Source organism: Phyllobates terribilis, unplaced genomic scaffold (assembly GCF_046119375.1).
Source record: "Phyllobates terribilis strain yellow unplaced genomic scaffold, ASM4611937v1 Scaffold_4__5_contigs__length_816908805, whole genome shotgun sequence".
Taxonomy (NCBI): Eukaryota; Metazoa; Chordata; class Amphibia; order Anura; family Dendrobatidae; genus Phyllobates; species Phyllobates terribilis.
This window is the reverse complement of record NW_027362764.1, coordinates 725,717,170-725,742,135: the sequence shown is the minus strand read 5'-3', so window position 1 is coordinate 725,742,135 and position 24,966 is coordinate 725,717,170. Positions and strand designations below refer to the sequence as shown.

The window sequence follows — 24,966 nt, the reverse complement described above, 5'->3', positions numbered from 1 at the left end:
ATGGTGGGAAAGTGTAACAAGAAGTGGACGATGATGAGACACAATTGCCAGAAAGTCAGGAGGAGGACCAGGGTGCGGAAGTGGAAGACAAGGTGGTGGATGATATAGTAACTGACCCAACCTGGCAGGAGGACATGCAGAGTGAGGACAGCAGCACACAGGGGGAGGGAGGCAGAGCACCCCAACAGGCACAAAGAAGCAGTGTGGTGGCCGCAGACAGAAGTCAGGCAACCGTTCCCCGTAACACCAACACGAAGTAAGTTGCCAGTACAACTTTTAGGTCTTCCCGAGTCTGGTTGTTTTTTAAAGACTCTGCCGATAACCCCAAAAAGGCCATTTGCACCACCTGCCAGGCCAGCATCAGCAGGTGTGGCAAAACGACCAGCCTGACCACCACCAGCATGATCAGGCACATGGCGGCAAAGCACCCGACTTTGTGGGCTGAACCCCAGGGTCCAGGAACAGTGTCTGCGGGTGGCACTATTGCTTCTTCCGCTGTTGTGCATGCAAGCCAATCCCCTGTCCATGGTGCATGCGAAGACGCCTCCTGCCCTGCACCTGTCGTTGCACACTCTCAAGTAGCAGCATCAAGAAGCACGTCCATGTCCTTGTCCCAGCGCAGCGTTCAGTTGTCCATACCCCAGTCCTTGGAACAAAAGAGCAAATATGCTGCCAACGCCCCACAGGCCACACTACTAAATTCTCACATTTCATGACTGCTTGCGTTCTAAATGTTGCCTTTTAGGCTCGTGGAGACGGAAGCATTCTGCAACCTGATGGCAGCGGCCATCCCTCGGTACTCGGTCCCCAGCCGCCACTATTTCTCCCAGTATGCCATCCCCGCATTACACAAGCACGTGTCCCAAAACATTAGCCGTGCTCTCAACAACGCAGTTACCGGTAAAATCCACCTAACCACGGACACGTGTACAAGTGCTTGTGGGCTGAGGTGGTACATCTCGCTGACGGCACACTAGGTTAACATAGTGGAAGCCAGGACCCAGTCATACCTTGGGACGGAACACGTCCTCCCGACGCCAAGGATTGCGGGCCCTAGGTCAATCAGGGTTTACCCCATGGTCTACAGCTCCTGCACCTCATCCTCCTCAGCCTCCTCCTTCTCTTCTGACTCCATCTCCGAAATGACCACATCAGTCACAAGCTGGAAGCACTCCTGCACTGCCTCGGCCAATCGGCAACAGGCTGTGCTGAAGATAACATGCTTAATGCTTAATTGACAAACTGCAGAGTTGTTGAAAGCTGTAACACAGCAGCCAGATCTGTGGCTCTTACCGCTGAACATACAGCCAGGCATGGTCGTGTGTGACAATGGGCGGAACTTGGTGACGGAGAAATGACAGCCGGGGTAAATACGGTTTCCCTCTATGCCAGTCCTTTCACCGAGCTAATGAATATGGCTGTGGTGAAATACAACTCCCACTGAGAAGCTGTTTCAGATTGAAAAACATTGTGCCCACCAGAGGATTTGATTCCGAGGGCTAACCTTTCTCATCCGCTCAAGAGCCCCATAGCAGCTGCAAAGTTAGCATTATCATGAACTCTCCTGAGGTAGAGTATATCATTGAACATCTGTGGGATCATTTGAAGAGGGCTGTCCATGCTCGGCGACCATCAAACTTAACTGAACTAGAATTGTTTTGTAAAGAGGAATGGTCAAAAATACCTTCATCCAGGATCCAGGAACTCATTAAAAGCTACAGGAAGCGACTAGAGGCTGTTATTTTTGCAAAAGGAGGATCTACTAAATATTAATGTCACTTTTCTGGTGGGGTGCCCATACTTATGCACCTGTCAAATTTTGTTTGAATGCAGATTGCACATTTTCTGTTAGTACAATCAACCTCATTTCAAGGCAGAAACATTACTGTGTCCAACAGTTATTACATATATCAAACTGAAATAGCTGTTGTAAAAACACCAATTTTTATAAAACATTAAGCTTAAGATTAATAGGGGTGCCCAAACTTTTTCATATAACTGTATATATTAATCAGGGGCATAGCTAAGGAAAGGAGTATGGTAATCCTGGGCCCTTTTGCATACAGATAGACAATGACATGGTAAAGGGGTGAGGATGAGGGTGTCTGGAGCTCCTGCTTCCCCTCCTTTCTCCCCTGCCTTTGCATCTTCTTAATGATTGGTGTTAATTAATCTAGGCAGAAACTCTGTAGGGAGACAGGCTTTGCTCTGCTCATCATAATTTCCTCTACATTGCTGGGATGTGAGAGTAGCAGTTTCAGTATAATTATGTTTATCTACTGTGTATTTATATTTGTATGTACGTGTAAAGTGTATGCATGTGTATAATGTAAATACATGTATGTGTAATATTTCTGCATGTATGTGTAATGTGTATGCATGTATGTGTAATGTGTATGCATGTATGTTTAATGTGTATGCATGTATGTGTAATGTGTATGCATACATGTGTAATGTGCATGCATGTACAGTGGGGAAAATAAGTATTTGATACACTGCCGAGTTTGCAAGTTTTCCCACCTACAAAGAAAAGAGGTCTATAATTTTTATCGTAGGCACACTTCAACTGTGAGAGACAGAATGTTAAAAAAAATCCAGAAAATCACATTGTATGATTTTTACATAATTCATTTGCATTTTATTGCATTAAATAAGTATTTGATCACCTACCAAAGAGAAAGAATTCTGGTTCTCAAAGACCTGTTAGTTTTTCTTTAAGAAGCCCTCCTACTCTGCAGTCATTACCTGTATTAATTGCAAATGTTTGAACTCGTTACCTGTATAAAAGACACCTGTCCACACATTCAATCAATCACTCTCCAACCTCTCCACTATGGCTAAGACCAAAGAGCTGTCTAAGGATACTAGGGACAAAATTGTAGGTTGGGATGGACTACAGGACAATAGGCAAGCAGCTTGGTGAAAAGGCAACAAATGTTGGCACAATTATTAGAAAATGGAAGAAACACAAGATGACTGTCATTCTTCCTCGATCTCGGAGTCCATGCAAGATCTCACTTCGTGGAGTAAGGATGATTCTGAGAAAGGTCAGGAATCAGCCCAGAACTACAGTCATGGCCAAAAGTTTTGAGAATGACACCAAAATTATATTTTCACATGATCGGCTGGTTTTTATTAGTGTTTGTCTGATGTTTATATCACATACAGAAATATAGTTGCAATCATATTATGAGTACCAATAGGTTATATTGACAGAATGAGTTAATGCAGCAAGTCAATATTTGCAGTGTTGCCCCTTCTTCTTCAAGACCTCTGTAATTCTCCCTGGCATGCTCTCAATCAACTTTTGGACCAAATCCTGACTGATAGCAGTCCATTCTTGCATAATCAATGCTTGCATTTTGCCAGAATTTGTTGGTTTTTGTTTGTCCACCCGTCTCTTGATGATTGACCACAAGTTCTCAATGGGATTAAGATCTGGGGAGTTTCCAGGCCATGGACCCCAAATCTCTATGTTTTGTTCCATGAGCCATTTAGTTATCACCTTTGCTTTATGGCAAGGTGCTCCATCATGCTGGAAAAGGCATTGTTGGGCGCCAAACTGCTCTTGGACGGTTGGGAGAAGTTGCTCTTGGAGGACATTCTGGTACCATTCTTTATTCATGGCTGTGTTTTTAGGCAAGACTGAGAGTGAGCCGATTCCCTTGGCTGAGAAGCAACCCCACACATGAATGGTTTCAGGATGCTTTACAGTTGGCATGAGACAAGACTGGTGGTAGCGCTCACCTCTTCTTCTCCGAATAAGCTGTTTTCCAGATGTCCCAAACAATCGAAAAGGGGATTCATCAGAGAAAATGACTTTGCCCCAGTCCTCAGCAGTCCACTCCCTGTACCTTTTGCAGAATATCAGTCGGTCCCTGATGTTTTTTTCTGGAGAGAAGTTGCTTCTTTGCTTCCCTCCTTGAAACCAGCCCTTGCTCAAAGAGCCTCCGCCTCACAGTGCGTGCAGAAGCACTCACACCAGCCTGCAGCCATTCCTGAGCAAGCTCGGTACTGCTGGTAGTCCGATCCTGCAGCTGAAACAGTTTTAAGATACGGTCCTGGCGCTTGCTGGTCTTTCTTGGGCGCCCTGGAGCCTTTTTGACAACAATGGAAGCTCTCTCCTTGAAGTTCTTGATGATGCGATAGATTGTTGACTGAGGTGCAATCTTTGTAGCTGCGATACTCTTCCCTGTTAGGCCATTTTTGTGCAGTGCAATGATGGCTGCACGTGTTTCTTTAGAGATAACCATGGTTAACTGAAGAGAAACAATGATACCAAGAACCAGCCTCCTTTTAAAGTGTCCAGTGATGTCATTCTTACTTAATCATGACTGATTGATCGCCAGCCCTGTCCTGATCAACACCCACACCTGTGTTAATGGATCAATCACTAAAACGATGTTAGCTGCTCCTTTTAAGGCAGGACTGCAATGATGTTGAAATGTGTTTTGGGGGTTAAAGTTCATTTTCTGGGCAAATATTGACTTTGCAAGTACAGTAATTGCTGTTAAGCTGATCACTCTTTGACATTCAGGAGTATATGCAAATTGCCATTACAAAAAATGAAGCAGTAAACTTTGGAAAAATTACTATTTGTCTCATTCTCAATACTTTTGGCCATGACTGTACACGGGAAGACCTGGCTAATGACCTGAAGAGAACTAGGACAACAGTCTCAAACATTATCATTAGTAACACACTATGCCATCATGGATTAAAATACGGCAGGGCACACAAGGCCTCCCTGCTCATGCCAGCAAAAGTCCAGGCACTTTTAAAGTTCGCCAATGACTATCTGGACGGTCCAGAGGAGGCATGGAAGAAGGTCATGAAGTATAATCAGCCTTCTTCAGACCTAAATAGAACTTTTTGACTTTTTGGTATCAACCCCACTCGCCGTGTTTGGAGGAAGAAGAAGGATGAAAAAACCCCAAGAACACCGTCCCAACTGTGAAGCATGGTGGGGAAACATCATACTTTGGGAGTTCTTTTCTACAAAGGGAACAGGACAACTGCACTGTATTGAAGGGAGGATGGATGGGTTCATGTACCCCGTCTTCACCTTGCCAAACAGACCTACTTCACCACCCTGATCTCCTCACTATCCAACAACCCCAAAAAACTCTTCGACACCTTTCACTCCCTCCTCAGTCCTAAAGCCCAGGCCCCCATCATGCACATTTGTGCTGAGGACTTGGCCTCCTACTTCACAGAGAAAATAGACTCCATCTGTCAGGAAATCAGCTCCCAGCCATCAAGTGCCGTGACTCCCATCCTTCCCCACATCCCCTCTGGATCACTCTCCACATTTGACCCAGTCACAGAAGAAGAAGTCTCGAGGCTCCTCTCTTCTTCTCATCCCACTACATGCACCACTGACCACATCCCCTCACATCTACTTCAGTCTCTTTCTTCAGTCGTCACTATTCACCTAACTAAAATCTTCAACCTCTCCCTCTCTTCTGGTATTTTCTCCTCCTCCTTCAAACACTCTATCATTACTCCAATCTTAAAAATACCCTTCCTTGATCCTTCCTGCACAAATAATTACAGACCAGTCTCCAATCTTCCCTTCATCTCTAAACTCTTGGAGTGCCTGGTCTACGCCCGCCTTACCAGTTACCTCTCCACTCACTCTCTTCTAGACCCATCACAGTCCGGCTTCCGTCCCCTACATTCTACAGAAACTGCACTCATCAAAGTAACCAATGACCTCGTGACAGCAAAATGTAATGGTGACTACTCTCTGCTCATTCTTTTTGACCTCTCTGCAGCTTTCGACACCGTTGACCACCACCTCCTACTCTCTATGCTCCACTCAGTCAGCATAAAGGACACTGCTCTCTCTTGATTCTCCTCCTACCTATCTGACCGCTCTTTCAGTGTATCGTTCGCTGGCTCCACTTCTTCTGCCCTTTCTCTCACTATTGGGGTTCCTCAGGGTTCAGTCCTTGGCCCTCTTCTCTTCTCTCTCTACACAGCTCCAATTGGACAGACTATCACAAATTTGGTTTTCAGTACCATCTTTATGCTGATGACACACAACTATACACCTCATCCCCTGACCTTACCCCCACAGTACTACAGAACACCAGTGACTCTCTGGCCGCAGTTTCTAACATCATATTTGCTCTCTATCTGAAACTCAACTTTTCCAAAACTGAACTTCTTCTGCTCCCGCGGTCTACTCACCTCCCTAAATCTGACATCTCCCTCTCCGTGTGTGGCACCACAATAACGCCGAGCCAGCAGGCGCGTTGTCTGGGCATTGTGTTTGACACCAATCTTTCCTTCACCTTCCATATACAATCTCTTGCCCGCTCTTGTCGATTGCACCTGAAGAACATCTCTAGAATCTGCCCCTTACTCACCTTGGAAACAACAAAAACCCTCACTGTTGCCATGATCCACTCTCTCCTTGACTACTGTAACTCTCTATTAATTGGCCTCCCACTCACTCGACTTTCCCCTCTCCAGTCCATCCTTAATGCTGCACCCAGGGTCATCTATTTGACTAATCGCTACTCAGACTCCTCCGCTCTGTGCCAGTCATTTCACTGGCTGCCTATGAATTATAGGATCCAATTTAAATTGCTTGTTTTCACCCACAACGCTCTCCACAGTGCGGCACCCCCCTACATCTCTTCCCTCATTTCTGTTTATCGACCTACCCATTCTCTCCGCAAGCGACTTTCGACTAACATCCGCACTAATCCGTACCTCCCACTCCTGGCTTCAAGACTTCTCCCGAGCTGCACCTATTCTTTGGAATGCTCTACCCCAAGAAATTAGGACGAACCACAACTTACACAGTTTTAGGCGCTCTCTAAAAACACACCTGTTTAGGGCGGCCTATCACGTTCCCTAATCGAAGTCCTTTTATATTCTTATAGCCCATCCCTTATTTCTCCAAACATAAGTCTCCACCGAACCCAAAAGCACTACAGATAGTGGTTGGTGATGAGCTCATGCAGCCTTTATCTATCCCTCATCCCCTCAAGATGGCTGGACCATCCTTGTAAATAAGCCACTGTACTTTGTGTCACCCCCACCTCATTGTAGATTGTAAGCTCTTACGAGCAGGGTCGTCATTATTTTTGCTTTAATTATTGTATTATCTTTAGCTATGTTACTTATTACATTAGAATATGAACCTCTGAATTGTAAAGCGCTGCGGAATATGTTGACGCTATATAAATAAAGATTATTATTATATGTATCGCTAAATTTTGGCCAACAACCTCCTTCCCTCAGTAAGAGCATTGAAGATGGGTCATGGCTGGGTCTTACAGGATGATAATGACCCGAAACTCACAGCCAGGGCAACTAAGGAGTGGCTCTGTAAGAAGCATTTCATGGTTCTAGAGTGGCCTAGCCAGTCTGCAGACCTGAACCCAATAGAAAATCTTTGGAAGGAGCTGAAACTCAATGTTGCACAGTGACAGCCCCGAAACCTGAAAGATCTGGAGAAGATCTGTATGGAGGAGTGGGCCAAAATCCCTGCTGCAAACTTGGTCAAGAACTATAGGAAACATCTGACCTCTGTAATTGCAAAGAAAGGTTTCTGTACCAAATATAAAGTTGTATCAAATACTTATTTCATGCAATAAAATGCAGATTAATTATGTAAAAATCATACAATGTGATTGTCTGGATTTCTTTTCAAGATTCTGTCTCTCACAGTTGAAGTGTACCTACGATAAAAATTACAGACCTCTCCATTCTTTGTAGGTGGGAAAACTTGCAAAATCAGCAGTGTATCAGATACTTATTTTCCCCACTGTATGCAAAAATGTGTATGCATGTATATGTAATGTGTATACTGTATATCTGTGTTATGTGTATGTATGTGTTTAATGCCTAACTATACCCGATCATAAAGATTTGTAAAAGGGGTCTTGCTTAAGCTGGCTCTATCGTCCATATCTGTACTTGTTCCTCCCACTTTTGTATCTTTCACTAGGCAGCGCCGCTCCCCTATTGTGGACAATGCAGGAACAGTTCTGTTTTGCCTTCTGAGACTTCTAGTACCGTCCAGGCAGAGAGCTGGTGGGTGAATTCCTCAACATTATTTTCTCATTAACGCCCTGCTCTGAGCCTTTGGATGGGGGTATAAACTATTTAAACCTCTAGCTCCCTATTTACAGTTGTCAGTTATAGGTGGTACTGAATCTGGTTCACTACATTGCACTACTCTGACTTAATTTGCTACACCCATCCTTGACATTGGCTTGTGTTTAGACTTCCCTAGTGCCTTACAATTTTGTTCCTGATCTTGACCTGTGTAAGGGGGTGACCGGAACGGTCATGCGCCTCCTTTGTCCCTATCCTTCTTTGTTGTATGTATTATGCATATTACTCACGTTTTGGTTACAGATCTCTGCTGACTCTGGTTCTTTCACTTCAGGAATCGCTTCAGACACACTAAGGGACTTCCACTCCATTTTATAAAAACGAACTTTACTTGACGCTTTCAATTCAACACAGTAGAACATACAGGAATGAATAGTTACGTTTCCAGGGTTACAGTTCCTTGTACAGCACATGTTCCTGATCACTGCCCGTCCATCCTAAGCTATCCCTTTCTTAGTTGGCAGCTTTGACCCTTGAGATGTTTGAGGCACTTGCAGCTTTATGAGTTCCGCTCAGTCTTCTCTGGACTAATCCCCGTCCAACTATTCCTCCAGCCTGGGGAGGTTTTGAGGAAAGCTTCACTGCTACCTCTTGTGGACCATAGGTCCCGAACGCTACGGGAAATTCTGTGTCAAATTTACAGACCAACGTTCCTCTGCTGCTAGACAGACCGTGCTCTTGCTGCTAGCCTGGATCTCCAACTAACTAACTAACTAACTAACTAACTAACTAACAGGAACTTCCCTTCTCTTCACTGTCCTGCTCCTCCCACACTGAGCAGCTCCTAATTCTTTAACTATTTCCTAACTTAACTATCTCCTACCTTAAAGCACTTCTTCTGCACTATCCCGATCTTACCTACCTAAACCTACACTGAACCTGCAGTTAACACGTCCGACAACTGTCACATGCATGTTCATATACATATAATAAACAGAGTATATTACAATGTGCACACAGAGAGAGGAGGCCCATGACCATTGCGGTCAGCCCCTTACATCTTGATGGAGCCAGATTTCTGACTGTCCTCTGCTAGTTTACTCCATCAGCCAGTGGCCACTTGGCTTCCACCAGGGAGCCCTACGTAAGTCCAGGTTCCCACTCAAACCTGCCCTATTAAGAGTTTCCAGTCTTCCACTGACAGTTCTGTCTTATACTGGTCCTATGCTTCAGCTATGGACATACGTCGGACATTAGTCACACTAAGTTATACCCTCTTTATTGCATTTTTTAAGTCAAAAAGGAGCTGAACAGCAGAGTCTTATAGAAGCCTATCTGGCAGACAAATAGTTCAGAAATATTTATTATGTTTTTATCCCTTCTTCAAATCATTTTTAGACTTAGCATGGTATGTCTTTAATTTTCTTCCTGTCTTTATAAGGCTTTTTTCTTCCTGTAATTGGACAAGAGGGTGATTATATACGTTTAATTCGTAGCGTAAGATAAATTGAAATAGGTACTTTCACTAATTAACATAGCGAGAAACTGTCAGCTACATGTTTTATACCGAGAACGAGCACTTTCTTTAATTAAATCCATAAAAACATTGATTAGACCTATCTCTCTGCTTCCATGGTGATTACATTATTTTCTGAATTTTTTTCTTACTGTGTTTATCCAGCACTTGTATTAAAGGATGACAGCGACAAGTTTTTTATATCTTTGGAAGATCATTTTGTCTAGGAATGAATGGATCATAAAGTTTCACTGACAAGTGTTATAAATCATGGAAGCTTACAGACATACAGAGGACATTGTGTGCGGCTGAAAGATAGTCAAATGTGGTTTTTAATTCATATTCTCTAGTTATAAAGTAAATGTGATGGGATGGGATGCTTGAGAAGCCGTTCTTTTCAGTACAACAGTTTTTGCTCAGAGGATTTGTCCAGTTATCAGTATAGTCCTTATCATATGCCATATGAGACTCGTATGGTGAATTAATGAGATAGTACATGCTGGTTTTGTTCTTCAATGTGAATGGCAACTATTAAGCAGTATATATAAATTAGTCCACAAATCTGTTCTAATTCATATATTTTCTTGGTCAGTGGCATAACTAGAGTCCGATGGACCCAGATGCAAGATTTAAACCCCACCTACATGTTGCTTAGATGTATTAGCCCTTGTAGCGTTTTAAATCCTATAAAAACATACATGCTGCTCCCCATAATGTAATAATGTCCCCCATCCTATCCTAATGTCCCCTATCCTGGTCCCTTTTCTGGTATAATGTCCTTAATCCTGGGCCTCTTCCGGTAATAATTATGTACCCCATCCTGTGCCCCTTCATGTAATAATGTCCACCATTCTGGTCCCTTTGCAGTAATAATGTCATCCATCCTGTACCCCTTCCTGTAAGAATGTTCCACATCCTGGCCCCCTTTCTGGAATAATGTCCCGCATCATGGGCCCCTTCCAGTAACAATGTCCCCCATCCTGGCCCCTTTCTGTAATAATGTCCCCCATTCTGGGCTCCTTCCTAGTATAATGTCCCACATCCTGGGCCCCTTCCAGTAATAATGTTCTCCATCCTGGTATAATGTACCCATCCTGGGCCCCTAATAGTAGTAATGTCCCTCATATTGGGTCCCTTCCAGTAATATTTGTCCCCAATCCTGTGCCTCTTCCAGTAATAATGTCCCCCATTCTGGCCCCTTCCTGGTATAATGTCCCTGCCATTGAACAAAATTAGCGAGGTTGCCAACTCAACTTATGCAGTTTAACAGGAGCACCGAAGTTCGTTCTGACCAAACGAGGAAATATTCAAGGAAATAGGTAGGTTTGAGCTCCAGTTAAAATAGTGATCCTTTATTGAAAAAATCAATTAAAATACATATTCCATTAAGAAATCCTGGAGAAGATGTATTAGAGAATAACAGACATGCTGCTACTGCAACGCGTTTCAGATTCACTCCAGTGTGTTATGAGTTTGTTTTTATAAATTAACAAAATGCAACTGAATGAAAAAAAGAGAAAAAGAGTATCAAGTTTGAGTTGAATTTCCTGACATTCGTGGTTTCACGCACAATGAGATTTTATTCATGATTCATACAAAAAAAACAACTAAAACTTGCCCATCACCATTTCCCACACTGATGAAGCACCAGAGAGCAGGCCGATATCCTTTTTGCGTGGCCATGCGGACCTACCCATAATGCCCTGCAGCTATGACATCTAGCGGATTATCATACCTTGTACAGTGGTGGTCAGTACCTGGGCCATCACAGATCAGCTGTTCTGAGAGGAGCACAGTTTGCACAGCAGAGTCGTTTTGTATCTCTGGAGTCACTGCGTAAGTCTCTCTCTCCTGTAGAGTGTAAGCTCTTATGGTCAGCGGGGTACTCTCTCTCCTGTAGATTGTAAGCTCTTATGATCAGTGGGGTCCTCTCTCTCCTGTAGAGTGTAAGCTCTTATGGTCAGCAGGGTCCTCTCTCTCTCCTGTAGAGTGTAAGCGCTTATGGTCAACGGGGTCCTCTCTCTCCTGCAGAGTGTAAGCTCTTATGGTCAGCGGGGTCCTCTCTCTCCTGTAGAGTGTAAGCTCTTATGGTCAGCGAGGTCCTCTCTCTCCTGTAGAGTGTAAGCTCTTATGGTCAGTGGGGTCCTCTCTCTCTCCTGTAGAGTGAAAGCTCTTATGGTCAGTGGGGTCCTCTCTCTCCTGTAGAGTGTTAGCTCTTATGGTCAGTGGGGTCCTCTCTCTCTCCTGTAGAGTGAAAGCTCTTATGGTCAGTAGGGTCCTCTCTCTCTTGTGTAGAGTGTAAGATTTTATGGTCAGTGGGGTCCTCTCTCTCTCCTGTAGAGTGAAAGCTCTTATGGTCAGTGGGGTCCTCTCTCTCTCCTGTAGAGTGAAAGCTCTTATGGTCAGTGGGGTCCTCTCTCTCTTGTGTAGAGTGTAAGATTTTATAGTCAGTGGGGTCCTCTCTCTCCTGTAGAGTGAAAGCTGTTATGGTCAGCGAGGTCCTCTTTCTCCTGTAGAGTGAAAGCTGTTATGGTCAGCGGGGTCCTCTCTCTCCTGTAGAGTGTAAGATTTTATAGTCAGCGGGGTCCTCTCTCTCCTGTAGAGTGTAGGCTCTTATGGTGAGCAGAGTCATCTTTCTTTGTCTCTCTATTCCTCTCCTCATCTCTCCTATCCAGGGCCAGGACAAGGGGTAGACAGGGTAGGCACATGCCAACAGGTGTGCAGGTCCATTTCTATGGCACCCGCTGAATTGACATTGCTGAATGCCTGCAGTCACCCGGCACCTTTCTGCGGCCGCAGCCATTCAGCACACTGACAGTCGGGGCGCAGGCATACGAGGGAGCAGTATCAGTCACTGCCACCGTTCACCCCTCTCTCTGCCTGTGACCAGGCCGTCGCTCCCTATCTGCACTCAATTGTATATGTGTCTGTCAGAGGCAACCAGAGGCTATAGAAAGCAAATGGTAGAACATTTTTAATTAAATCCAATTGCAATAATCATTTTTAGCCCCAAATACATGCAGTTAGGTAAAAAAAAAAATTACCAAGGGTGGGCAACCCCTATGAGACTGCTTGCAAAGTTGCTTAATTTTACATTTTAGATGCATTGGAACCATATAGATATAGCGATGGTGGAGTTTCCCTTTAAGTAAGTCAAGTTTAAGCTTTTTTTTATTTTTCTTCTGCTCCATCTTTTCAAAACTTTGAAAAAACTATGAATGAGTTAATTGAAGTTTTGTCCTAAATTCACCAGAGAATATCTAGGCTTGATATAAATATGCCACTTTTATGATTTTTTTTGAGAATATGCCAAGACCCATTTATATAGATCTAAGCAGAAAGCATGAAAAAAAAAATCCAAGACAGATCTTAGGAAGACGTATAGTGCACTGTTCACATAGATGTTCTTGTCTCACATCTAAGATGTGATAAAAATAGAAGTAGACATTACTCACCTGCGTCCTGAACAGAGAGAATAAAAGGTGCCTCGTGTCTTACATTATATCTCTATATGCAAGAAGCGATCAGGACGAGAAGAATGATGTAATCCCCCCCCGAACATTAGGAGCCAAGTGCTTGGTGCTCACAGGCTATTTTAGAAAAATGATGGCATACGATTGTCCGAGGTTATTAAGGATAGACGAGAGCATGGCCGGCGTCATGTGGTTGCACACACATCCCTGCTCTTAATCTGTTTCATATTAGTACAATCTGTACCTAATATATTCTGATTTCAGATTAAGATCAGTACCTGCTACCATGTACAAATAATCTAAGCTCAGTTTAGTAACTTTGCAAATTCTGACCTAAAAGTGAATGTCCAGCACTAAACCGGATTTTAATTTCACAATTTTAAACAGGAATTTGAATTTCAAAGTTCCGGAGTTTTCCAGTTTGAGAATAATGACATCAATATCAGATTGGTGGATGTTTAAAGGGGTTGTCCATGTTTATCACGAAAGTCTGCAGACACTCTATGTGAAAGATTCTCCGGTGCCGGCTTTGAGACCAAGCGGTCATGTGACCACAAGAATACAATAGGCATACTCCCGGCCACATTCCGACTAGACTTGTGCGGCCTCACTCAATTCTCTTTTATTGAACAAGGCCGCACACCATTAGTCGGAATATAGCTGGGAGAATGCATATCACATACTTGCGGTGACATGACTGCTCGGTCTCGCCACCGGCATCGGAGAATCTTTACAGTGCGCGCTGCTGGTACATAGAGTGACTTCAGACTTTTATGATAAGGACAATCCCTTTAACTCTCTGCATCCCTGCCAATCAGCTGATGAAAGGGCCAATGGCTATTTGTACGAGTGTTGCAGCCTTTTTAAATGGAACCTGTCATATCCATAAACACTACTGACATGCAGATATAAGGTTAATCTGGAGGTAAAGAGCATTACAATGCTGCTCAACCGTTGTACTGAAAATGCGGCTACTGGGAGAAAATGAACTTTTTTCCTCCCAAGAGCCGCTGGCTTTCAGTCATATATGGGTAGGATGTACGTCACTCTGTATAAAAATACAGTGCCAGGATAGGGTACGACTCCATATACCCAATGAAGAAAGAATCTGGCATAGGGATTTGCGCAAATCCTATGGGCATTGAATCCTATTCCCCACAGCGCTGTTACATGCAGTGTACCATATGCAATCTGTCTGAGGAAGATCCTTTCGACCGAAACGTCACTAAAAAATGAGGGCAGTATGGTGGCTTAGTTGTTAGTACTGCAACCTTGCAGCGCTGGGGTCATGGGTTCAAATCCCACCAAAGACAACATCTGCAAGGAGTTTGCATTTTCTCCCCGTGTTTGCGCGGGTTTCCTCCGGGTTCTCCGGTTTCCTCCCAAACTCCAAAGACATACTGATAGGGAATGTAGATTGTGAGCCCTAATGGGGACAGTGATGATGATGTCTGTAAAGCGCTGTGGAATTAATAGTGCTATAAAAGTAAGTAAAATTTGCATATACCTTGTAGTAAGTAAATAAGTCAACAGTAATAGTACATGTAAATAACATAGGTTAGCATTATTTTGATGAAAAAAGCGTAAAAGCCGTCCCACCGCCACAAGGTGCACCCAATCATGGTCCCAATCTCTAGTATCTCACTTCGCTATGTCCAAGCAGGAATCACAATAGATCGGGAAAGAGCAGGACCTAAACCTGACTGTGTAATACACCTACCTGTGAAAGCTAAACAGACAAGGTGCATAGCCCAAAATGGGGAGCCATGCCCCTATATGTAAAAAGTATAAAGAACTACAGCAAAACCATAGAAATGGACCCACACACCTGTTGGTATAAGTGCAATATGTAGGTGCACATTTACACTGTGGTCATTACCAGACAAAACCTAGAATAAAATCATCAAATACCCTGCAGTAAGGAAATAAGAAAATAGTAATAGTACATGTAAATAACAAGGGGTCAGGGGTCATGGGTGAGGTCAGGGGTCAAGGGTGGGCTGGGTCAGGGTTCATGGATGGGCTGGGCCAGAGGGGCATAGGCCCCCTGGGCCGGTCCCTCAGTAGCTATTTAGAGCCACCCTGCCGCCTGATGCTTTAGCGACTGCCGGAAGGCACTGCACCTTTGAATACTGCAGCTTGTGCATGGCCACATCCTATCAGACAGCGTGCCTGGTGAGGAGGATTCCCAGTCTCCTTCCCTGCAATCAGGACTGTGTGATGGTCTGTGCTGGCTCCGCCACCCTGCTCGTCTCTCTGTGCCGGCTTCAGGGCTTCCGTCCTGCTGCACATAGCAGATACTGGCCGGGGACATAATGGTTCGATGCAAATAGCATCTAATAGTTTGTTTAGAATGAGGGAAGGTGGTGTGTTACTGTGTGGTGACAGGTGTCAGGGTGTACATTACTGTGTACTGTGGTTGTCTAGGTGGGGGCTATAATAAGGGGCTGCTAATATGTGTATTATGAGGTGATTGGTGTATGTTACCATGTATATTATGAAGGGCTGGGGGGTCTACTACACTTTACACTATAAATTAATTTAATTTTGTAATGTTTGTGGATCTGGATGACAGCATGCAGAGGCTAAAGGGGTGGTCAGCAGCAAAATTTCACCCTAAATGACTATTTAAAGGAATTGCCCAGCCTTAGGCTACAAGTCTGCAGACTTGTGAATCCTCCCATTGTGCACATTGCGGACTGTGAGGATTCTCCGGTGCTGGGAGCGGTGGACACATGACCGAAGACATGTGATTTGCATATATGCGGTCATATGTCAACTAGACAGGCGCAGCCTCATGCAATGCCAGTGTCTTGAGCGAGGCTGGAAAAAGTCTAGTCAGAATGCAAATCCCATACTTGCAGTGATGTGTCCGCCTCTCCCAACAGCTGAGAATCCTTGCAGCTCGCTTTGCACCCAATGTGAGGATTCACAAGTCTGCAGTCACACAGAGTGACTGAAGACTTGTGGCCTGAGACCAGACAACCCCTTTTATTTAATAATCAGAATAATTTTTCTAATATACTTTAATTGAAAATTCCCTGCCTTTCTCTACTCTATTTTCCTGTTTTTTTTTTTTTTTTTTTTTTTTACTTCGGATGACGCTACGTTTGAGAATCCCCAGTGCATCCTGAGATACTCAAACAGGATGTCATCAGGGGGTTCTCTAATTGATTTTTTATACACTCGTGTAAATCTACCCTTACATGTGGAATTGTAACAGTTTGTAAGATACTATTAACGTACCATTGATTTCACTCTTTATGGGCTCGTCACATGTTTTTATTCAGTTTGCAAATAGCTGATTATAAGCAACCGCTGTGGTAACAACTGAGATAGATTTAAATAAAGAGGTCGGCTCATACGTATGCATCACGTATGGAGTGGTCACGTCACAAGTGCAGTGAGAAAACATGCAGCTTGAATATGGCAAAAACTTTGAGGATAAAATTCAACTTCCTAGCCACAAACTTATGTTTCTGATAACCGATTCTGTTCCTGTATCTGTGTAGTAATCTCTGTTATGCAGTAAGCTTGGGTGTGTTCCCATATGTATGCACTAAACTTTGTTCTGTTACGGTGTTTATATACTGTATATTGTACTTAGTTTGGTTCTGTTCCCATATACATGTAGTAAGCTTGTTTTTTGCTCATGTAACTATGTAGAAAGCTTGCTTCTGTTCCCGTAGCTATATAAGCTTGGTTCTGTTCACATATCCATGCAGTAAGTTCCCGTATCTATTTAATTAGCTCGCTTGCTGTTTTATGCAGCAGCCTGGAGTAAGGAGATTAAAGATGAGCTGTAGTAACTCGTGGGCCACTATCGTGTGCTTGCCCCCCAGGCTAAAATTTGCCAGCCCCTGCATAGCATACTTAATTGACACTATTTTAATCAAATTTATTGCCTTTACACAACAGGTGTGCCAACCCATTTTTTGGTTTTGCTTCAGCACACAATCTGTAAGCACGCTCCAGCACTTTGACTGCTTGCTCTGCACAGATGAGATGCACCACAAGCTATGAAAGTGTCGGGGCATGCTTACAGCCGTCAGTCATTGTGTACTGAGCGATAACCTCTATGACTGAAAGCCGGCGGCTCCCTGCAGGAATAAAGCTTTCAGTGCGGCAGGTTAACCTTTACATTAACCGTGCACCTGCGGATTAATAGCATTTGGGCACATGACAGGTTCCCTTTAATATTTTCTTAGTTCATATACCTGCTTGACATCTACTTAGTAGCAGTAGTGCAGGCTGTTACAGATTTATCCCTTTCCAATAGCGCAAGCCTGCAGCACCCTTCATCATCACTACAAAGTAGATGTTGTGCAAGTAGACCGAATGGTGTTGACGTTGAAGAGCCTGCAGCACTCGCACAAGCCCTTCACACAGCTGACTGGTATTGGTGCCCTAGTCTGATATGGAAGGGCCATGAATACTTGAATCTAGGAAAAACCTGTTTAATATTAACGAGTAAACTTTCTTTTATTTTTTACTAATTTCATCCAGAAACTTTGAAAAACTTACGAAACTTTGCAAATCACTTGATTAATTAACCTTGTCTTTATTCCTGTACAAAAAAAATGCATGTAGGTGGCTTCCAAACCCCTACTTTTGCCCGGTCTGTTTTCCTGCTTCCAGCTGCATTAATATCAGAACATACTTAATTGGAGTACAGATGATGGCAGTGATGGGACAGCATGTGTCTCTTCCTCATGAGTTTTGTGCTTATCAGAACAATTTCTGGCAGCAGCTTTAGTGAAACACAGATGTTGAGAAGGCCCTTCCACTTCCATTATCTGTACTCCAAATGAGTACATTCTGATATTAATGCAGCTAAAGGCAAACAGACTGGGGAAAAGTAGGGGGTTTGGAAGCCAATTGCATTATTTTTTTTACAGGAATGAAAACAAATCCACTAATAAAGTAATTTGAAGTTTCATAACTTTCCACGGTGGACAAAATTATTTTAAAAAAACCCAAAAGTGTAGTTTTTTCATTATACTCGTTTATAAATGTCATCATATTCCACAGAGTTTTACAGACATCATCATCGCTGTCCCCATTGGGGCTCACAATCTAATTTCCCTATCAGTATGTCTTTGGAGTGTGGAAGGAAACCGGAGAACCTGCAGGAAACCCACGCAAACACGGGGAGAACATACAAACTACTTGAAGATGTTGTCCCTGGTGGGATATTAACCCAGGACCCCAGTGCTGCGAAGCTGCAGTGCTAACCACTGAGACACCGTGCTGCCCATGGTTACTGTTTCATTAATGAATTGATTAAAAATATTGATTTATTATAGTTAAAGTAGATTTTTTCTCCTGATTCAGAGCTGTAAATCCACTGCTGATATAATTTTAGCTAACTGCAGCCGCCACTTGATGAAGTGGAGTGTAGGCAGTTACTGCACACTTTTATACATTGAACTCCATGTAACACACATGCCACAATACTCGGAGTTTTCACGGACTGTACCAAAGATTTGTAGAAAATCCGTTGCCTGGTTCAAGGAACTATATTCTTCCCGAGAAGAAATACTTCCATTTTGTTTTGTTCTGGATTGTCCTGAAATTCATTAGAAGAATGGTATAAGCCAATGTCTTGGGCACCAACATTCCAAAAAGTAAAATTGGGGCATTTAAGCCCTGGCTCTGGGACCAACCAGTACTGCCACTAAGTCACCCAGGAACACCAAATTTTGTATTGCATTTGACGCGCCCCCTGGGCCGTGGGGTTCTCGGTAGACGGGCCGGTCGATGCTGGGGGATGTCACGGTGGCAGTGACCCGGTCTGTGACCCATGGCGGTCAAATATAAGCTTGCGAGCAGGGACCTCACTCCTGATGTAACTGTTTAAACTGTCTCACCTTGTATTGAATTTATTGTTTGTACATGTCCCCGCTTAATTGTAAAGTGCTGCGGAATATGTTGGCGCTATATAAATAAAAATTATTATTATTATTATTATAAAGTAAAAGGGGAATAAAGTTTTTAGAGATAATGTTCGTGATGCCACCTGTGGTATGCGGCTATATGGGGCCACCGCTGCGGTGCAGATCCACTGGAGCTGATGGTGACCCAGCAGAGTTGGTCCAGCTCTCCACAGGCAGAGCTTAGCTCCAGGGCAGGAAATGATAAATTGTATGAGGTAGATGTTGCTGGTGCTGTGTAGTGCAGGGCCAGTGATGGTGCAGCAATAATTAAAGGACACAGTGGGGTGCAGTCTTCAGGTTTTACTCACAGTTGTTCAATTCTCCAGGTGACAAGGGCCAGTGTGTAACCTCCCACTTCGTCCTGGGTCTTCCGGGGAAGGGGTTCAGCAATCTCTCAAGTATCTCAGGTGTACTTAAACAGGAGCCTGTTCTATGTTCCGTCCTCGGTCGTCTCACTGCGCTGGTTCTCGCCCTCCTGCCCTGCGCCTCACAATCAGTGTCCCAAGTCAGTGGCCTCGGGCCTTGTCGGGAGACCTGCAGTCCCCTGGACCCTATGCGGCCACCTATTCGGCGATGTAATTGTGGATGTTGGCTGCAGCACCTTGAAAATGCAGCAGCCTCCGGTTATCTAGCTGAGACTGGTTGTTCTCCACTAGTTAGGGGCCGGTTCCCTTCTGCGGCCTGATCCCTCCACTTCAGCGTGGATTCGGGCGCACGGGTGGGATCCGCACTCGCCGTGCCCATGGGATCCCCTCTGTTCCTCCTGGAGCCCTCCTCACTGCTCCTCTCTTCTCTTCACTCTTTCTCTTGGGTCTCTCTGACTGGGCCCTAATCCTTTCTCCACTCCTCCTGAGCTCCTGCTCCCAGCTCTCTCTCCTCTGTACTGGACTGGTTCTAGATGGTTCCCCTCCTTCTTATACTCTTTCTGTCTGTGCTCCCCTTTCTACTTCCTCCACCCACCTCCTCTACCTAGTTCCACCCTCCAGCTAGGGACCAGGGACTGTCCTCTCCCTTAGTAGCAATCTCGCCCTTCCCTACTGAAGTGCAGTGTATTGGATATAGGTATGTAGGTCCCGGTGAGTACTCCGTCCTTACCTGAGAGTGGAGTACCACACCTCTTGGTGAGATGCAGTACCTCTGTGGCAACTGGACCTGCAGGGTCACCACAGATTTGCATTAGACTTGCTCCTTTTGCATCCCGATTCTTTGAACTGTCTGATCACAGAATATTTTAACATGTTATGGCCATTTTATTTGCACTAGCAATCACTCCAGGAAATTGACATGTATCCATTAGTTGGGGGTTTGTCCTATGTAACTTGGAGGGGCAACAGGTACAAAATGTTGCTCACATACAACTTTATACTTTGCTTTTCAGAATTTCCCTTGTATTCCTGCTCAATAGGTGTAAATTGACTAACACCCAATGTGGTCTAAAGTGTACGTTGCCCATGGTGTTCCCATATTCTTATGAGAAGATGGAAGTTGCGAGTATGTTGGCACTAAAGGCCCACACACTGTTTTAATAGAGACTCTCAATTGTTCTTGTCTTCTTCTTGTATGCTGCGATGGATACTCAAAATGGTCTATAAACAAAAAGCCAGATTTATTGAAGAAAGTTAAATAAATGTATGTTAAATATGTTTTCTCTGTGGTTCTAGATAATTATTTTCATTTTCTTTCCATCTACAGCCCTTAAAGAGTCATGGATAAAGACTTCTATGATCTGTAGCAAAATTTGAAGCTTGCATGGAGCTCCAGCACATCAACGGTCAACCACAAAGGCTTGATGAGTGCAACAATGTGGACTGGGGTTATCACATCAAGAACCCAAAAGCCTATTGCTATGAAAACCACTGTGTGACCTCTGCCTTGTCACCTGATCAATATGAGTCCATATCATTGGCGACATCCGATGAAGTGTCCTGTCCTAAACTATCCCAAGAAAATCATGGCAAAGAAAAAAGAAAGGTGTGCTGCGTCGAAGAGCTGGAAACGTCTTTCACTTATATCGATGAGAACGTGAACATAGAACATGTGGCCCATCCAACATTCCAGAATGGCCACAGGCATCAACATCTCAATTCTGATGGAGAAATCCAACAAGATAGGATTCAAGAAGTATCGATCATGTCTGATGATGAAGCTACGTCCGAAGCTTCAGGGAAGTCAGTAGACTATGGCTTCATCAGTGCAGTGACGTTCCTCATCACTGGGATTCTTCTTGTTATAATTTCGTACTTATTCCCCAGAGACACTAGATCAGATCCAAATTCCATCACGGCGAGAGAAATGGAAAAAATAGAGAAGAAGAACGCCATCATTGGGGCACATTTGGATAGGTGTGTGATTGCCGGACTGTGCCTTCTAACGCTCGGTGGTGTTGTCTTATCAGTATTATTAATGATATCCATGTGGAAAGGAGAACTCTACAGGAGGAAGGCGTTTGCTTCTAAAGACTCTGCTAAACTGTATGGATCCATTAATTTTAATCATTCCAAGTCTGAGGGAGCTGAAAATACTTTGGTGCAAGAAGAAACCATTGACATTGTTAATTAATGTTTCCATCTCATTCTCATCTCAAATGATTTTTATTGTCTAGTAAAATATTTAATGCTCTAAATCTACATGTGAAACACTGCAAAGCATCCATTTAAAAAAAAAATGTCTTTCAAAGTACAAAAAACATTGTTGTGTCATATACCGTTCTGTAAAATAAAGCAGTTACGGAGGAAACATGTATGACTCTAAATAAAGGGGGTTTGTTAAACCGAGATTCCTCAACAAGAAAGCAAAGTGTGAATCCAACCCTACATCTACAATCAGGGTTACCAAATTTATTTTTTATTTTTTCTGGACAGCTTTTCCAAACATCATGGACAGGGAACTTTTTTTTACGAACACATTAGATGACCGTAATAAATCATTACGATGATAAGTGATACATGTCTACAGACGCTAAATCCTTTATACTAAGACATGAGCTGCTTTCACTGTGAATTGTGAGAAGTACAGTCATAATAACCTGGTCAAGTTTCTTCAGCTTTAAAAAAAAATCACTGACACATCAGGTGAAAAAAAGTGCTTTATGGACTGTCCGGGAATTTCTGAGTTGGAAACTCTGTCTACAATCATCCCAAAACATACAAACAGTTTTGTTCCTTAAAAGACTGTTCCAATGGCATCCTGACCTACTGCTTCATATCTCTGCATGTGTAGAAATATAATACCCAAAATTCTGTCTACCTGCAGCCACCACAAGGGGGAGCATAATGCATCTGTTTTATTATTGAGTTCAATGTCAAACTGTATGCAGTTAACTCTTAAGCTCTCCCTAGTGGTGACTGAAGACAGCATGCATGTTATCTTTTCGAGAAACACTAAAAATAAAAAATTCAAATGTGACTATCTCTTCTGGCTCAGACCGGTCACAGACTGCTCCTGATGGTGATTCTCCTGTTTCGGGTGATGTCATGTTGACAGAGCAGCTTCTTCTCTTATGCTCTGCTCTTTCGATGCGGTGTCACTGCCGACATCATGCTGATTAATAGCTGGCGCCCCGCTGCCTAACTGCGGGGAAGGGCTGTCAATCAGCATGATGTCGGCAGTGACCCCCCCAGACAGAACAGCTCTGAAGAGGAAAAGCTGCTCTATTGACGTGAGGTTAAATGAAGCCGGAGAATCGCTGCCTAAACTGGAATACATCGAACTAGGGCAGAAAAGGCAGGTAGTTAGCATCAACTTGCTGGTAAGTTCCTAGCCCCATAGCAAAACAGACCCAAAATCCCAGATAACCCCTAGAATGATCCTGGGTGTTTTGGGTGCAGTTGTTAGTGATCCTTGGGGGCAAAGCTCAAAGGGTTGGTAAAATAATTCAAACCTATTAGCTGTCCACAATATAGGTGATAACTTTCTGATCTCGGAAGGGTCAACGCTGAGACCCCCAACAATGCCAAAAACGGATCTCTGAATGTAATGGTAGTGAAATATGTGCAGCACTGCTTCATTCAATGTTTATGGGACTGTCAGAGATGCTCATCTATCTCTTCAGATTGAGACACTCACGCTCACGCCTCATTGGGATAGGCAAGAGTAATTTTACAGAGGGGGCTGTAAATTGGTGGAACCAAAGCAGAAACAGATAAAAAAGGAAAATACCAGGTATTTTAATCCGTCCATTATGCATTATGACATTTCTATAGTAAGCCTGAGAGTCGGTTAATAAAAAACCTAAAAAAAATATTCAGAGTAACAAACCCATTATGTGGAATATAAAAAGCAAGAATTTATTAAATAACATAATTATTACTTTAATAATAATGTATAATCTATATTTTATTTAATTGAATACATTTTCATTCATTTTTTTATTTAATTGAGTTAATATTTTATTAATTTTTTTCAGAATCAAAATCAAGTACGTATATTCTTCTTATAAAAAATCAGTTTTTAGTTTCAGATTGTAGATTTTTTTTTCTGAGCATGTCCATGTTGACTGAGCTTTGCTTTGTTACCAGTATTTAGAAATTTGCTGTACAGTAGGCACACAGACCATAGGAAACTGGATGACTAAATGGGGATCTCCATGCAAGCAGAGGAAAAAAAATATATATGCATACAGTACAGACCAAAAGTTTGGACACACCTTCTCATTTAAAGATTTTTCTGTATTTTCATGACTACGAAAATTGTACATTCACACTGAAGGCATCAAAACTATGAATTAACACATGTGGAATTATATACTTAACAAAAAAGTGTGAAACAACTGAAAATATGTCTTATATTCTAGGTTCTTCAAAGTAGCCACCTTTTGCTTTGATGACTGCTTTGCACACTCTTTGCATTCTCTTGATGAGCTTCAAGAGGTAGTCACCGGAAATGGTCTTCCAACAATCTTGAAGGAGTTCCCAGAGATGCTTAGCACTTGTTGGCCCTTTTGCCTTCACTCTGCGGTCCAGCTCACCCCAAACCATCTCGATTGCGTTCAGGTCTGATGACTGTGGAGGCCAGGTCATCTGGCGTAGCACCCCATCACTCTCTTTCTTAGTCAAATAGCCCTTACACAGCCTGGAGGTGTGTTTGGGGTCATTGTCCTGTTGAAAACTAAATGATGGTCCAGCTAAACGCAAACCAGATGGAATAGCATGCCGCTGCAAGATGCTGTGGTAGCCATGCTGGTTCAGTATGCCTTCAATTTTGAATAAATCCCCAACAGTGTCACCAGCAAAGCACCCCCACACCATCACACCTTCTCCTCCATGCTTCACGGTGGGAACCAGGCATGTAGAGTCCATCCGTTCACCTTTTCTGCATCGCACAAAGACACGGTGGTTGGAACCAAAGATCTCAAATTTGGACTCATCAGACCAAAGCACAGATTTCCACTGGTCTAATGTCCATTCCTTGTGTTCCATAGCCCAAACAAGTCTCTTCTGCTTGTTGCCTGTCCTTAGCAGTGGTTTCCTAGCAGCTATTTTACCATGAAGGCCTGCTGCACAAAGTCTCCTCTTAACAGTTGTTGTAGAGATGTGTCTGCTGCTAGAACTCTGTGTGGCATTGACCTGGTCTCTAATCTGAGCTGCTGTTAACCTGCGATTTCTGAGGCTGGGGACTCGGATAAACTTATCCTCAGAAGCAGAGATGACTCTTGGTCTTCCTTTCCTGGGGCGGTCCTCATGTGAGCCAGTTTCTTTGTAGCGCTTAATGGTTTTTGCAACTGCAATTGGGGACACTTTCAAAGTTTTCCCAATTTTTCACACTGACTGACCTTCATTTCTTAAAGTAATGATGGCCACTCGTTTTTCTTTACTTAGCTGCTTTTTTCTTGCCATAATACAAATTCTAACAGTCTATTCAGTAGGACTATCAGCTGTGTATCCACCTGACTTCTGCACAACACAACTGATGGTCCCAACCCAATTTATAAGGCAAGAAATCCCACTTATTAAACCTGACAGGGCAC

General features: G+C 43.4%; 1 protein-coding gene across 1 annotated transcript in view; it reads left to right on the top strand.

The window, feature by feature from the left end:
- TMEM74 (transmembrane protein 74) overlaps positions 1–21,737 on the top strand; it is a 99,409-nt gene extending 77,672 nt beyond the window's left edge. The window contains exon 2 of the mRNA XM_073676787.1: positions 20,694–21,737. Coding sequence (XP_073532888.1) covers positions 20,751–21,560 — 810 coding nt within the window. The 5' untranslated portion in view covers positions 20,694–20,750 and the 3' untranslated portion in view covers positions 21,561–21,737. The remainder of the gene's footprint in view (positions 1–20,693) is intronic.
- Positions 21,738–24,966: the final 3,229 nt, after the last annotated feature.